The 15,600-nt window shown below is 54.6% G+C and overlaps 4 protein-coding genes across 4 annotated transcripts; 2 read left to right on the forward strand and 2 right to left on the reverse strand.

Annotated features, from left to right (window-relative positions):
* Nucleotides 1–206: 206 nt before the first annotated feature.
* FIBRA_06510 (uncharacterized protein) lies at nt 207–791 on the reverse strand (the record flags this gene model as incomplete). Its single annotated transcript, XM_012328231.1, has 3 exons — nt 207–276; nt 343–429; nt 493–791. 3 exons carry the CDS (start codon nt 789–791, stop codon nt 207–209), a joined length of 456 nt encoding a protein of 151 aa, XP_012183621.1.
* A 4,052-nt stretch (nt 792–4,843) lies between these two features.
* On the forward strand, nt 4,844–5,221 carry FIBRA_06511 (uncharacterized protein; the record flags this gene model as incomplete). Its single annotated transcript, XM_012328232.1, has 1 exon — nt 4,844–5,221. One exon carries the CDS (start codon nt 4,844–4,846, stop codon nt 5,219–5,221), a length of 378 nt encoding a protein of 125 aa, XP_012183622.1.
* Nucleotides 5,222–7,391: 2,170 nt separating this feature from the next.
* FIBRA_06512 (uncharacterized protein) lies at nt 7,392–7,905 on the reverse strand (the record flags this gene model as incomplete). The annotated part of the gene is made up of 2 exons (XM_012328233.1): nt 7,392–7,725; nt 7,796–7,905. 2 exons carry the CDS (start codon nt 7,903–7,905, stop codon nt 7,392–7,394), a joined length of 444 nt encoding a protein of 147 aa, XP_012183623.1.
* Nucleotides 7,906–12,233: 4,328 nt separating this feature from the next.
* On the forward strand, nt 12,234–13,566 carry FIBRA_06513 (uncharacterized protein; the record flags this gene model as incomplete). The annotated part of the gene is made up of 3 exons (XM_012328234.1): nt 12,234–12,388; nt 12,455–12,598; nt 12,657–13,566. 3 exons carry the CDS (start codon nt 12,234–12,236, stop codon nt 13,564–13,566), a joined length of 1,209 nt encoding a protein of 402 aa, XP_012183624.1.
* Between the last annotated feature and the right edge of the window lie 2,034 nt (nt 13,567–15,600).

The raw sequence follows: 15,600 nt of genomic DNA on the forward strand, positions 1-15,600 counted from the left end.
TGCAGGCACACGTCCGTGCGCCCCCGCGTGCGCGTGTCCCTGGGAGCCCGCCGCGCGCGCAGCATGCCCGAGCGTCCGTGGCGGACGGAATGCATGCATATCATACTGATCCCACCGATCTGCCAGCGGCGGCGCGGGGTGTGCGGCTAACCTGACAGCGGCAGGATGGCGTTCAATGTCAAGATAGCCGGCGAGCAGGACAACACTCACGGGGCGTGTGCAGCGGGCGAGGTGAGGTGCGGCCGTGCGTCAGGCGCAAAGGCGAATGGCGCGTCGCTACGTAGACACAAAGAGGTCAGCGGCGGCCTTGGCGCTTCAGGGAACAGCGCGGGTAAGACCCACCTCATGAACATGTCGGCATAGACTGGCTGGCTGGTGCCGAGGGCGGAGCAGAGCTCAGAGCGGTACCCGTCTGCTTGCGTCGCACTGCTGTCGGAGGGGAGCAGAGTCGTCAGCGCGCTATATACACAGCCGGACACAGAGCGGACGCACAAGTGGTCAGGCGCACCCGCCGCGGACGAAAAGGTGGATGCGGTTGCTAGGCCGGGGTTCGAACCGAGGAGGGCTGGATAGGCCTGGGATGCTCCGCCTACGATCGGGGGTGTCGCTGTGTGGTACGCATATGCGTCGGGGCGAAAGCCGGTATCGAAGGGGAACACACTGCCAGACGAGCCCGTCAGCGATGCGCGCGCAGAGGATGGAGGGGGGAGTGCAGACCTGCCGCTAGCAGAGGGGTATGGCGGCTGGGAGTCTTGGTAGTAGAGTTCTGCGAGAGAGGGGGAATAGTCCATGGCGAATGCGAGAAAGGCGGGACGGGGCGGGAGGGGGTACGCCACAGGCTGGATCTGCAACGCGCAAGACGGGTGAAAGCTATATAGAGGCGCGAGGGCCGAGCGCGGAGCAAGTCCGGACCCAGCACGATCACAGCATCAGGGACAGCGTGATTAGGCAAGTGGTTGGCTCTCGGCGGCTAGGCTGGGTGGAAGATTGCACTACGACTGTCCCTTCCCCGCGAACCTAAGCAGATGCTCCGAAGCCTAATTCGAGGGCACGTAACGTGACTCCAGCACCGCTTTGCCTCCGGCAATACTACGGACATGTGAATGCTCGCGCGTGCACACCCGGCTCTGGCCGCACTATGCCGCCGCCGCCTACCATCCACCGTCGAGCGCCACCCGCAACGGGCAGAGCATTTCCCCTCCGCTCCCTTGACGTTGTCGTCGTCGTTGCCGCCGCCTCCCCCCCGGGGCTTCTGCACCAGCCCACGGCGGAAAACGGAGGATAACCCAGCCATGAGGATGAATTTGACGTCCCTGCAGCGGCATATCGTGATAGCGATAGACCAGGCTGCCGGTGATGGACTGTCGCGCGCGGGAGAATAGAGGGAAGCCGCGCACGCACCAGTCTGACGAGCGCTTGCAGCTGACGAGCGATTGCAGCTGACGACGGGAATGATCAGTGCGTCCCGGGAGCGTTCAAGCCAGCAGCCAAATTCGACACCCTGAAGCGTCGACGTCGGCTATCGGGCTGTCGAACGTCACGCCCAAGTTGGGCCCCGGCTCCCGCGACGCATCGTGATTACGGCAATGACAGAGTACCATCGCTGGCTACCAAGTAGGCTGTCCCCACCACTCGGCATCTCGGTCATGCAGAGCTCAATGCTGGCTTCTGTCACTCTATACTTGGTGCGGCGTAGTTCGATTGTAACGACTGTACTTCCGAGGTTGGACGGCGAGAATCTGACGAGTGGCTGCTGTAATCGTCTTCGACATCCATTTCGGCGTGACGAGGTCTCGATCTCCATGTTGTCTTCATGATTTCATGGATGCGCAAGTAGGCATTCAGGGCGGAGCATAACCTCGGCGAGACGGGATGCGTTATTTGCAGTGACGTCTTGTGATCGCCAGAGTGGGGGAACCGCCCAGTGGTAATCCGTAAGGGACAGCGCATGCAATGAAGGCCACGCACTGCCCATGCTATTACGTCTGACGGATCGGATTCAGAGTTGGCGGGGATGCGCCGCCTGGCGACGTCTGCACGCACGCTCCCTATTCCGGCAGACCCGCGAAATTTTCTCCGCTCACATGGCCCATGTCACATGGTCGCCGGTCCCGTCACGTCGCGGCTGTGAGCCAACAGGGCAAGGATGTGCAGGGACGCGCGGAGGGCGAAATGAAACGTCGAAAGTACAACAGATCCTATCGTCACATTGATCGGGGGGTTCGGATGAAGCTCGGAGCAACGAGTCCGACGCGAGCTTCCGCTGCGTCTACAGCGCGAGGGGTGATAGTCCCCGGCTCAGTATTGCTTTGCGGAACGTTTGCCAAGGGCCAGCAAGGGTTTGCCTCCGGATAGAGCGATCCTGTTCCAGCCAGCCTCTCCGTAGATTGGAAAGAGGAATCTTGGACTTACGCTATACCCGCTCCATCTGGCTGTGCGCTGCACTACCCATGAGACGCTCTATCCTGTGCACACCGTCCTTGGTGCCAGCGGTTGAACGACTCCACACCACCAACGGTGACCGAACCCCAGTTGCCCTGCTGTACCAGGGTGGTTTTGAGAATTTCATATTTGGAATTTTGGCGTTGGGCAGACTGCCATGATCAACCAGGACCCTGGAATGCAATTGAGCGCTTACTGTGCGTGAGGCTCGAGACCCAGTGCAAGCAAGGCGTCTGCAGCAGAAACGGAAAGATCGAGCATGTCCATACACTTGAAAAAGGCATCTCTGCATTGTGATGAGCTCGACCGGATGGTTTTGATGGCCAGCTTGATATGTCAACAGTAGGGATCTCTTGCTCTTCACCGCAGGTGGGGCTTTGAACGCTGTCCGGGACAGCAAGCTCCAGCTCCAGCGAACACGTGAGAAGGATTGGCACTAGGCGCCTAAATGGGCGCCTCTGAAACGCTTTGGACAATGCGAAATGTCGCATCTTAGATACATTCTGGTACAGTAGGGCAACCGTACGGAGGAACATTACTTGAGGATCTCATCGATGGTGACCGGAAGATTGCGATCTAATTTCCTGGTGGTGATTGTTCTTTGATGGGTGGTATCGGTGCCTAGGCCAGCCAGCTCCTGACGTCTGCAAATGCGCGGTTGACGACCCTCGGGCTACGTTGGGCGGTAAGCTCGCTCATGAGTCCAGCCAGCACTTTGGAATAGGGCAATAAGCAGCCACTTGCCTGGGCATCGATTCAAAATCCTGATGTTGCAAAATGCTTGGAATGGAGGGAGACTAGCGTCCCTGCGAGACTGACCACGCGGCGCGTAAACTGGCATCGCGATAGAAGAGAGGAGTGTCGGCACGATCAAAGGCCGGTTAGCGATCCAGATTGCCCCCTGAGCGTCGCGGATAAACCGCGGATGGAGAGTCGCTCGTCACAGAGAGCGCAGTGGAGGCAAACGAGCGAATTGATCGGAGGAGCAACCACCCATGATCAAAGTCGATCACAGCGATCGTGGAGTGAGATCCGCGAAGCTGCGAGACACGCCTACGCACGACGAACATCCGAGCCTCGACGAAGTCCTTTGCGCTGAGCGAGAGAACGGGCTCATTTCTAAGCCATTCAAAAGCCCTTGACAAATCTATGAACGGGTATACCACCTGAGGTACCCAAGTTCCTTCAAGGTGCACTTGTGGGTGAACGAGGCCTGCGTCTGTCCGTTCACCAGCGCCGACAAAGAATTCCCGCACCCGTCGGCGAGTCCTGCGCGTCTCCCCAGCCGGCGCTCTGAAAATTTCTCGCAGGGCGTCATCCAGGGCTCTGCTTTGGCGACGAGGCACGAGTCAGCTTCGGTCCACGTAACGAGATCAACGGGTGTGCTGTCTCACCACGATGACGGCTGGCCCATCACACGTACCGTGCGCCACCACACTAGTTCTGCGCGCCAGCACTCTTAGGTCTCTTTCCTAAACATCCACAGACAGAGACTTTTGCATGCGTGCACCTCGATATGGCTAGATGGGCAGCGATCCTGTGCTGGGCTATGCGACACATGCAGGGTGCTACTGGTGGATCATAGACAGCAGGTCTCGACCGAGTAACATCCCGAGTCCAGGCGCAAGACATATGGTGGTGTATATTCTGTTGATCAGGCTAACGCACGCTGCAGAAACGTGCAACAGCATACCTGTGCTTCCATAAAACTCGCAACTGCTCCCGGGGACGCTTCCCCCGCACGTACTCCGCCGTTGCCAAAATTTGCGATCGGACGGTCAGAGTGGGTCGAATTTCACCAGTGGTGCACAAGGGCTACCAAATTGACAACGGCCGGAGGATTTGGTTACGTCTACAAGGCGGACGAAACAAAGTCGCGAACAGAGTGAATCGAGGTGAGCACCGCCTTGTGATTTAATTATTTGCCTCGCGATATCCACGTGCACGTGGTCCGCATGCGTGCGTCTGGCGCCTATACCACAAGCTGGCAGCCTTGTTCGCCCATTGCACGCTTCGCGACGGCCATAAACGTAGTAAGGAAACTTACAAATACCGGACCTCACAACACCTTTTTTGTTTTCAGGGAAGCTGCGCCGCAAAAGAAACGCGTCTGGAGCGTTGTGATGGCATTGCCTTTTCATTTGGGGCTCGTCGCACAGACATATAAGCCTCGGCACGGTGCGTCACATTTGTCTGAACCCATACATTCTTCTCAGCACATCTGCTTCTTCATACGCGTCCGAGACGCGTAAGATTATTACACCATACCTTCTCAATCCAGCGTTGGTCTTTCGACCGCCGATATTGTTTCGGAGCACCGTATGTTTCCGCTTGCTGCTTTCCCTACCGATCCGCCTGTGCTAACGCCCACCTTTTAAACAGAACCATGTATAGTCCCTACATGCCGCATGCCACTCCTGCGCTCTCCCCCGAAGAGTATGACATGTTGCTCGGCCAGCGCGTCCCGTGCCGCTGGGGCGACGCGTGTGGCGTCCTGCTCGACGACACCTCCGCATCCGGCCTCATGCGCCACCTCCGCGCGTACCACCTCACGCCTACCCCACACGTACCGTGGGACAAGCGCGCCCGCGCCCATTGTGTTTGGGGTGGCGCCACGGGCTGCGGCAAGGAGATGGCAAACGCAAGCCTCGGGAAGCACGTCGCCGCCGTCCACCTTCGCGTGCGCGTCGAATGCCCGCGATGCCACCGCGACGTCGGCCGTGCGGGTCTTCTGGAGAGACACCTGGAGCTCTACTGCGAACAACGCCCGTGGCCGTGAACCGGCACCGTCCCTGTCCCCGCTCTGTGCACCGGTGCGTTCGATCTTGTTCGGCACGGGGGTACCAGCAGCTCCGCGTCGGTGCAGCGCACCTGCTCGTTGTGGACGTCGTTGCCGTATTGCTATGCCACACTCTCATATCCTCCTTCGCCTCCACCATCCCACGGATCATGATCCCCCGCTTTTTTCCCGCTTCTCGATCTCCGATCCGGCTCGGGACTCAATTTCCGCCCGCCTTCTCTCTTCTTGACTGACGCCCTACACTACCCTGTATTCCCTCCCCTCTTGCGACGTAGACCGCCGAACCGCCCGTGCACGCGGCGTATTCCATCCTCAACTTTTAAACTACCAAATTATCCATTATTCACTATCGACTATCGAATCGCGAAAGCGCACTCATGCTATTGTACAATTACTACCTGGAAAGTTCCTGTAACACTATTGTATTTTACCGCCGGCCATTGACCTGGCCAGGTGCCTCTCCGTTATTTGTACCATAATCTGTTGTACTGTTATAAGATAGCACATACTTGTCATTGAACAAGGGAACCTTGTTTTCATTTTGACCGTTCTCTTGGCGACCCGCGCTCCATCTGCATCCGTACATCGTTCGCGCACGTTTTCCGCACTAGGGCGCTTCTGGGGCTGAGTTACCGCGACTTGATATACTGCTATTGTGTTTATGACAAGTCGTTCGGTTCCTCCTTCATATGCATTTGTGCAACAGGACCGTTGTGCGCTGCAGTCCACGCCGTGTCGCGATGCCGATTTCTTGTTCCGAATCTGCTGCACTGGGTTCCTTGTGCCTACAAGGCGGCGATAACACCGCATGGGCAGCCAGGGTGCCAGGAAGCCGAAGAGAACGTTGCGGAGACACCGTACGAGAACCATACCAACGTCACTGCGGAATCAATCAAGTCAGTAATGAAATCGGGCTGGAGGAGATCATCAAGCTGGGCCGCTCCAACGACACTGCATGATCAGCCCATTCGCAATCGGCATGGAGCAGAGAACTCAGCACGAGATATTGCGTACAGAACTATCACAGTGATACGATGCTGTAGTGTCGCGACGATCACATCGGAGCGACTTCTTTAGAGCGGACATGGAAAACAGAAACGTACCAGCTCTATGCGGGCCTCCATGAACCTTGTGCATTGCCCGATGTCTTCCGACTGATCGATACCACTAGCCTACTTCCTAGACTCGCCGATTCATCATCGCATCGAGCGAAAGTCATCAGAATGGAGGCTCTGTGCATATAAGGAAGGAAGATTTCGGAAGCCCATTTGTGAAGTCTCGCCAAAAAAAAAAAGAGAGTAACCGAGAAAGGTCTGAGCGTTTCATGGAAGCAGGAAAGAATTGATATTGGATACTGCCAGCGACTAAGCAGCATGTGCGCCGCCTCATGCACACGCACACGGGAGAAGGGTGGCGTAGATATGATAACTTTCAAATTCGCTGTAAATATTTGATGGCATTGTATGTCGTGCCGAGCCCGGTCGAGACCCTGAGCGGCAGCGGGCTCCGCAGCACCGTTGCGTACCCGCACCGGAATCGAACAGCACGTATCGACATCGTGATCGTTGCGGAGACCCTGGAGCTATCCGGATCGGGGGATTGGCTTTTCGCAGCACACGTGGATACGGGTCGCGTTGCAGCGTGCAGGGTGCCGACGCCACCGGAACTTGAACGCAGTGGCACTGCACGCGTGTTGCCCACTATCGGCGCGCCCGATACTATTTAGTAAGTCTTGGCTTTCAGCAAACTCTCCGTGCTAACGCAATCGCACCTTGTAATACGTACCTGTGCCATATACTATGACATGCTACTCTTGCACATCTCCCTCCTTTTTCCACTCATCTTGTTAGCTGCTAGTGTCAGACTTCTGGAGCGCAATTACGCTAGTAGCCTTACACCCTTGCTGGAGACCGCGCTCTAGGAGTTGCCTGCTGACCTCTCTCTTTTGACCTTGTTTGTTGCTTGCTCAATTTTGAAGTAGAAAGATTCCCGCACTCCTAACGTTGATTACAGCCAGACGCACCACGGCCGGTAGAACCTTCCCCGCGTAGATTCAAATGACATTCAGCGACGCAGGTAAGCACAGCCGCAAATAGACCGGACTCCCTGCCGCATCAACGCGCACGTGTACACCTCCCGCGCCGGATGCTCACTCCTCCGCATACGGACACGTCCCGAGCATGTGGCGCGCAAGCGTGTCTGCACGCGCGAAACCGCGTCCGCACCACGGGCAGCGCTGCGCGGTGCTGCGCAGGTGCACCGCGGCGACGTGCTTCCCAAAGCTCTCAAAGTTCATCTCCTGCGCGTCGCAGTGTGCGCCCCACGCGCACAATCCGCGGCGCTTGTTTCCCCACGGGTCCCCGTGCGAGGTGAAATGGAACGCTTTAAGATGGCGCGTCAGCCCTGCGGGGGAGAGGTCGTCCAGTGCGATGTGGCACGTCCCGTCGCCCCAGAGGCAGGGCGTGCGCGCAGGGTGCACGAGTCTGGGTGGACGGGTGGATCGGATCAGAGGGGAAGCGGCTGGAAGAAACGGACTCACTCGGCATTACGCACGAGGGTGTGGCTTGGATTGGAGGTGAGGGGATGGTCATGGGTATGGGTACGGGTATGGGTGTGGGTATAGGCATAGTCGTGAGCATGGTTGCAAGTATGGATGGAGGCATGGTTGTAGGTATGGATTAAGGTGTGAGTGTGAGTATGAGCGTAGGTGTGAGCATGTATGTCGGGGTGAACGTGAGGGCAGCATCCCATCTCCGGGGAGTTGTGGGATATGAATAATGACATCTCGTGGGTATGACGCAACTAGACGATTGTGGGTGAATATGACGACAACGAGAGACATACAATACTTACCTGACAATGTATATATGGGGAACGAGTATGAACAGAGAGGAAGAGGAAGAAGCGTGCTGGAGAAGAAAGAACGCGTAATAGGAAATGAAGCGAAAGACGAACTGCCTGATTTCACGACCAAGTTATCCGCAGTATTTATACACCGACGGGGCAGCCACGACCCAGATACACCATGTCACAATCGACATCTTCTGAAGGCGTGACACGTCATCCAAGCATGATCGCTGAAAAGTCGCAGCTAAAAAAAACCCCTTACACCGAGTACAATCAGCAGAGCGCAGGCGGCACAATGCCCGCCGCCAAGAGTCTTACCACATATGGGCTCCGCCTCGCGCCGGGTCCCGGCCAATGCGCGAAATACCCTGCGCACGTTACGGCACGTCCGGGGACTCCAGCGGCACCCGGGATCTCAAGCGGATCATCGCATACGAGATTGGCTATTGTGATCCGTGACCCCGTGAGCGCCGATGGGCGTGCCGCCGGGCGACGATGAGAGCTTTTGCCGCCAGCCCACTGCTCTGGGGTCACGCACGAACAAAGAAGACAGTCAATAAACAGCGTGCCTGAGGCACGTTGTCTCGTTGACATGCGCAGGGGACCCCACAAGCCCTGCGCGGCGAAACATAGTCCTCCCAATCATGCGCAATGCCGTTATCCTGGCGCAGGCACTAACAGTCAGCTCGACATATAACGTAGTTACAATTGCGCACTCGTGGATTGATATCACGATCACACAGAATGGTCAGCTGGTCAATTGAGATTCCGCATCGATGCCTTTGCTCCACAGGTCCCTGAGCGAAGAGCAAAGTACTCTTTCTTGGGATGTGACACGGAGTTGCCAGCCACTGTCGCAAAGATCACACTTGTCAGTATATGATGCAAAATGTCAAGTATGGATAAATTGGCGGACTGCGCAGGCGGTGTTAGTGGCGCACTTGTACTAACATGTCTCTCCGCGCCTAAATGCCAGCGTGCCTGCGGGCCCCACTCCACATATCGATAACACCGGATACCGCTTTCGAAGCGAGGGCAGCTTGAACGATTCAATGGATCTGAGCGGCAAAAGTGGGTCAGAGCCGGGTTTGTACCTGTATATCATAAAGCTCATTTAGGCCGCAGCTGCATCGCACAAAACGTCAGAGCGTGCAACTACGGATCATCGCCGCACTACATGTGCCCGGTCCGAGGTTCGGGCGAGAGGGTTTAGAGTTGGGAAAAGGAGGCACGTCACGAATGAAGATGAACACCGCCGTTGATTGATTGTGCACGCCTGCAGCCATTGCGTTGGGCAAGTCCACGAGCGCACTCCAAAAGCACTTGCCATTCAAATGACCTCTTGGCATAGGCGATGGCGGATCATCGTATGAGCCAGCGGAGGAGATACGGGATTTCGACCTCGTGGACGATTGCGGCAGGGCATGACGCACGGGCAGCCTCCTCATGGAGAAGAGAGAGACGCTGAGATATTCCGAATTCAATGTACACAGCCGTGAAGCTGACGCTATCGCATTGACTATGAATGAAGGTCGATGTTCAACAGACGTATACGGCATACCGGGTCCTTCACGTACCAAGGACCCCACTCGTGGCACACGATGCAGGAGCAGAATTCACCGCTTGGTGAGCATCAGATTCGGTGTCAGCTGAACAGTGAACGGGAGCTTCGAAGCTTCGAAAGGTTGTCTCTGGGGTCGGTCAAGGTCTGTGACTTGATGGTAACGGCGTACGATGGCTGTTATTCGAAGAGGCGTGGATAGTAGCAAGATACTGACATATGAAACTATTACGCCAGAAGCTCTACTTCGTGCGACCCAATGCACACGCCAGTCATCTCCTTCGTGTATCTGATCATGGCCGATACACCATTGAGGACAAGGACGTGTAAACGCGCATCCGATAGCGGCCACCGCCTGCCCGCGGTAATTCTCTCCCAGAAGATGCAAGTCGCCGAGCTGTCAACGAGAAAGGGAAGACGTGCGCTGTGTGTTATCAACGAGACGGCAATGCTGCTTGCACCAGCCAGATCGAAATAGTTCGCGATACCAAGAACAGTATCATTTGAGAGCGAACGGCAGATAGTGGCCGCGGTGAGGAAAGACGCACAGGCGCCAGGGGAGCGCCTAATTCAGGCCATCGGCCGTCGTCGACGAGTGGCGGCAAGCCTTCCAACCCATTTAAGTCTCACTTGTTGTTGGCAACACATCTCAGTTCTACGATAGTGGTGGGTGTGATATTTCCTTATGAGTCTCTATGATAAGCACTTTCCATACCCACTTAATGATAACTGATCAATTGACCTTCAATTTTCCAGCGCACAATGACGACTCAGCCGCGACTTGATATCCGTCATAAATCGTGATTTGGATGAAGTACTGTGTTATACTTGGTTCAAATATTCGTAACTAGGCACTCCCAATCCTGCGTGAACTGAAAGTGTCTCCTTTGGATGGAACATCCAAGTCTAATGACTGAACTTAACTAGCTGGTGAGCCCCTTTGATGTGTTCAGGATACGTCCGGTTGCCATCCAAAATCTTTTTACTTATTCCTGGAGTGTGCAGCATTCTAACGATCCACAGGTAGGGCCTTCTTCCATGGATCATGAAGTGATGATGTCAGAAGATTGCTCTTATGCGTTGCTTCTTCATGCGGCTGTCCAGGGTGTATGGGGTGACTGGGGGTGGGATACAACGAACCGTCAGAGTGGGCTCGGGCCGACCATATGTATCGATGATCACCGAGTAAGTTCTAATACACTGCCTCGTACCTCGAGCGCTTATGGCGGCTCCGGCTCTCCCTTTAGCTTCCTCGTCCAAGCCTCCTTATTCTGGGGACTCCATGTGGACATAAAGGCCGTGCGCTGCACGGCGCCTGCATTGTGTAGCTGAGCGCATCGTGAAATCCTCCGCAGCCACTATTCTTGTCTATGCTGGGATTGGAACTGGGTTTAGTGAGCTAGTTGTTCGAGAGTTGAGAGTAAATGGCTTCTTGATCATTACGCAACACGTCCTCAGGGTTTTCTACGGGAGACAATTCAAGTAGGCGCGAATTGTAATATGCCGAGGCAAGAGCGTCTACTAACGCCTCGAAGTCTCCGACACATGCACGACGCCTGCTGCAGTCGTTGCAGAGCCTAGGCCGCAATGTCTGATCCTCAACTCCATCTTGTGGACATGCGACATGCCCCATCCATAGCCAGGGATAGCGCCTCATTTCTCACAACGTCCACAGCTGAGCTGCGCAGGACCATACTGATATGCCTTGGTAAGGCATTTTGCTGTTCAAAAACCTGTGACCTAGGTACATGATACTGAGGCTTCAAATTTCCAAGCGTATGCAACCCTGGATTGACGCTGTTCATTGTCAGATAGTCCAATCAGCACGCTTGAAATACGGTGTATCTTAGGGCTATGTATTGGTGGACTACGGGACTTTCCCATTGACAGAGAGCGCTGTGTTACACTGCTTTTGTGTGATTTGGAGACCTCTCCACAAGTGCTGCCGTTTTACTTGACATGGATGTTGCTCTATGCTTAGACTGCCGGCCCGCCGGAACGTCATTGTCATATGGCCATTTTAGAGTTCAAAGCCCCACAGACCGAGTGCTTATAAATGACGGCCTTCCGCCATTAATCCAGGCCTCAGGCATTAACTTGCACACCATTATACTGTATCTCAACATACCCTGCGCTTCCAATGAGTAGTCGGACGGTTGGTTGGGAGGATATGCTGAATCAGCCTCAGTGCGCTCTTCGTTATTAATTCTCGCTGAATGACCCCTAAAGACGCTACTGCATTCTACAGGGACTACCCATTGTTCATTAAATTTACACCGGGAGTTACAAACAGAACTACGTGTGTATTTCCAATTCTCGGCCTTCGTGTTTACCATGGTTCCTTGACGATTGGCATGAATCGTGGTAGAAGCACCACCATTCAGCAGATGAATTTTTATGCTTTATTCAATGACGATACTTCGTGGATCGCAGCGTGCCTATCATTGCAGCACGAGTAGTTTGCTGATGCTGATTTTCCACAGAGATCCTCGCGTCGTCTCCAATCACCTATTCTCTGAGCAGCAGCGACTTCAAGTTGGCGAGACGAGTGCTTGCACCTATCCGGATCTTCCCGCCGACAACATGCCCATAGTGCAGGATGAGGAGATCAGCAAAGGGGGCTTCCTTCCCGTTTTGGACAATGGCCTTTTTCAGGGATATCGAGATACCCTTCGAGGTTCTCTACGTCATTTCGAGTCATACCGGTCTGGACAGACTAGTGCTGATCATTCTGACATGTAAGTGCAGTGCATGTGTACGAGCCCAAGTTTTTGTTACTTATTATTCCCAATTTATTCCACCAGGAGCACCCGCTATGTGCGCGATCACAGACGCTTGATCGACACCGGTCTTCCTCCGGACTACAATAATGCTCATGCGGGCTACGATAGTAATTATACGTTGGATTCGCTACGCCCCGGTGCTAGATGCCCGCTGCGTGCTTCAGGGTGCGCAATGATGGATTTTTCGTCTGCTTTCCGGTCCCATGAGATTTCCATGTTTCAGACGATCCGGTGTGGGCACATTGCAGGATCGAGCCCTTGAATACTACAAAGGCCTACTCCAAGATGCCGCATCAGTCCCCCGGTCAGGCACAGAACAGACGATCCCGACAGGATCTGTCCCATATCCCTCTGAACGGGACACGCCGCATTTCGTCCCACCCAATAACTGGAACTCCGCGGTGTCTGCCCGAGTAGCCATCGGGGCCCATATGAACTCAATCGCGTTCCCCCAAAGTGCAATCTATCCATCTGTAATCGACTCAAGGTGTACAATGGCAGCGGCGGGCAGTGCGCCGTCGATGACTGCCGGTCATGATCGTATGCCCGCGCCACAAGTAGGAGTTGCAGGACCGTCCGTCTGCACCAACATCATGCCTCAGAATACGTGGGGGACACTTGTTCCAGGACTGGACGCCCTGGCTGCCGCGACCTTGGAAGCGACAAAGGTATTGGACGAGAGTGCGTTTGCACCCCCTCGTAATCTGGAGCACTCCTCTACACCATATGCACAGTGGCCCGGAAGCCCTCATGCCCTCCATCCAGGCCACATCGTAGACACCCACGAGCCCGGCAATGATCCCCAGGGTCCCAAGGACGAGCCTGTGACAGCGAGGAAGATCTGCGAGTGGGCCGGATGTAACGCGCAGCTCGACGACCCCTCGGTGAGTGGCGTCCGCCGCCACTTTGAGGAGTGCCATGCCGCGGATGATGGTGCAAGTGACGAGGACAGCGCGAAGAAGCACATGGTGTGCCGGTGGAGGCAGTGCAGGACACAAGTGCAGAGGGGTAACTTCATCAAGCACATCCGCGCCGTGCACCTCCGCATGATGGAGGTGACGTGCGAGCGTTGTGAGCGGGTTTTCGTTAGGTTGGATGCTCTCGTTCGCCACCGGGCGAAGTTTGGACACTAAACCTCTCTAGAAATTGACGCGACCTGGTAACGAATGGCCACGAAACTCACGACACCTCAACGAACTTTCATGAAGCTAGATGTATCAAAGCCGCATTTATTCTCGTCGGTATACAGCTCTAGTATACGCAGCATATTATGATGTTCACTGATATCCACTAGCGTATTGAATTGTATACTTTGCTTCGTATATAGTGCGCTCCATGCTCTTCTCAGCCTAAACTAAATATTACGAGTACAGTCAATATGTTTGCTACGGCGATTCCGGAAACCTTACATTTGTCTATATTTGAGTCTTATTCACATCAGATATCTATTGACGAGCAAATTCTGACCAGTCGTTGCTTTTTTAGAGTCGATTAGTGCCAAACACACACAGTGCCGACGTCCAAGTCGCCGAAGATCCAGCGCATACAGGTCTGGATAGACACGAGAGGAGCACTGGCATTAGAAGACGATAGCGAAGGACGATGATAGCAAAGCCAGATAAATGAGCATCACGGATATAAACCCAGATCGACTGGCCAAAGTATAATAGTCCTCCATATACACCTGTCACACGCGCATCCACGATGTGCGGTACCCTCAGGATGTTGAACTTCATTGCCTGAAGTGGACCATTGAATCGTGGCACCTGTGTGCCTCTCGCTTTCGAATTAAGGTGACATGTGCTTAATGATCGGCATTAAGGACGGCTGATGCAACCCGAGTTGACGTTTCGCACCAATATAGTTCCACAAAGACGCGTGATAGTTCACACTTAGATTAGCTTGGATGGACCTGGAAGCGAGCAACTTGGAGGACACTGCACTCCCTGTGCCCATCTTGAATGTGGTCAAAGCGGTGCTACTGCACGAGACGCATAGAGCTTCTTGTCTAGCATCACGGACGGGAACACACGATCATGGACACATATCCTTCCAGTTTGTCCGTTCTTTGTCCCGGACCCTTGTGTAACATTCCATCTACAAATTGCTCTCGAGATCTGTCACATAAACAGAGAAATTGACATCAGTCCGTCGTGCACCGGAGCAAAAGTGGAACTGTATACGTACGTGTGGTTCAATTACAGAATTCTATCTGATTTTCTGGGGCAGTGAACACGCTCGGTCACCTTCAACGATCCGGCGCATCCTTGGACACGGAAGGGTGATGAGATATTGGTAGCACAGCATTACACGTTATAGGTGTTCTTGGGGAGGACAAAAAAACAGGGATTGAAGCACAAGAATGATGTCTGTAGGAATGATTCGAAGCTTACCAGTCGACTTCAAATGTGCGCCCCGATACACAGGGTGATAGGAAAAGTTCTGTGGGTGCGCGAAAATGACTCGGCAACCGAATGGCGTTGTACTGTGTACCATAAGCGCATCACTTGCAGCACATCAGTTGCCATACATGACAGACGTTGTTTCCATCTAAAATGGGTGAATGGTCTCCTGACGTAGTTCAATCCGGATAATACGTCCTAAATAGCTCGATGTTTGATAGTACGCGGGGACACACTAGGGAGGAGCTACCTTCCGCTCAGGCCATCACCATACCCACGTCGTACTGAGACAAGCCTTCACGGGGGGATACATCAAAAAGAGTGATAGAACTCGACACCAGATACAAAGATCCCAATCCCCGGTAGCAGTGGCACTATGTTTGAGTGTGGTTCGCACCATCGCCTTGTTCGGTACCGGAGGGTGGAGAATATGGAGAGCGCACTCGCGACGATCTGCCTCGCCGCCGAGAACGTAAAGCCCGACTTGGTCAGACTAGGTCTATATTTCATCATCAATGCGTTCCAAATGAGCACTCATCGCCCCCGTCGCGGTTCTCCTGACAGCAACGCCGACCTACGCGGACCAGGGGACGGTCAATGTTGGAGCAGCGATGGGAAGCAGGGCGCCATTTGTGGGAGTCAGAACGAAAGAAACTTGACGGAGGTACACAATGCCGAGATCCACATGGCGCAGGTAGGGTATTGAGGCATGCTGTATCAACAGGCACCAACACACGCCACCCGCCGGCCAGATGTCGGCGGCTG

This window comes from Fibroporia radiculosa, assembly GCF_000313525.1.
Source record: "Fibroporia radiculosa TFFH 294 genomic supercontigs, scaffold7739, whole genome shotgun sequence".
Classification (NCBI taxonomy): domain Eukaryota; kingdom Fungi; phylum Basidiomycota; class Agaricomycetes; order Polyporales; family Fibroporiaceae; genus Fibroporia; species Fibroporia radiculosa.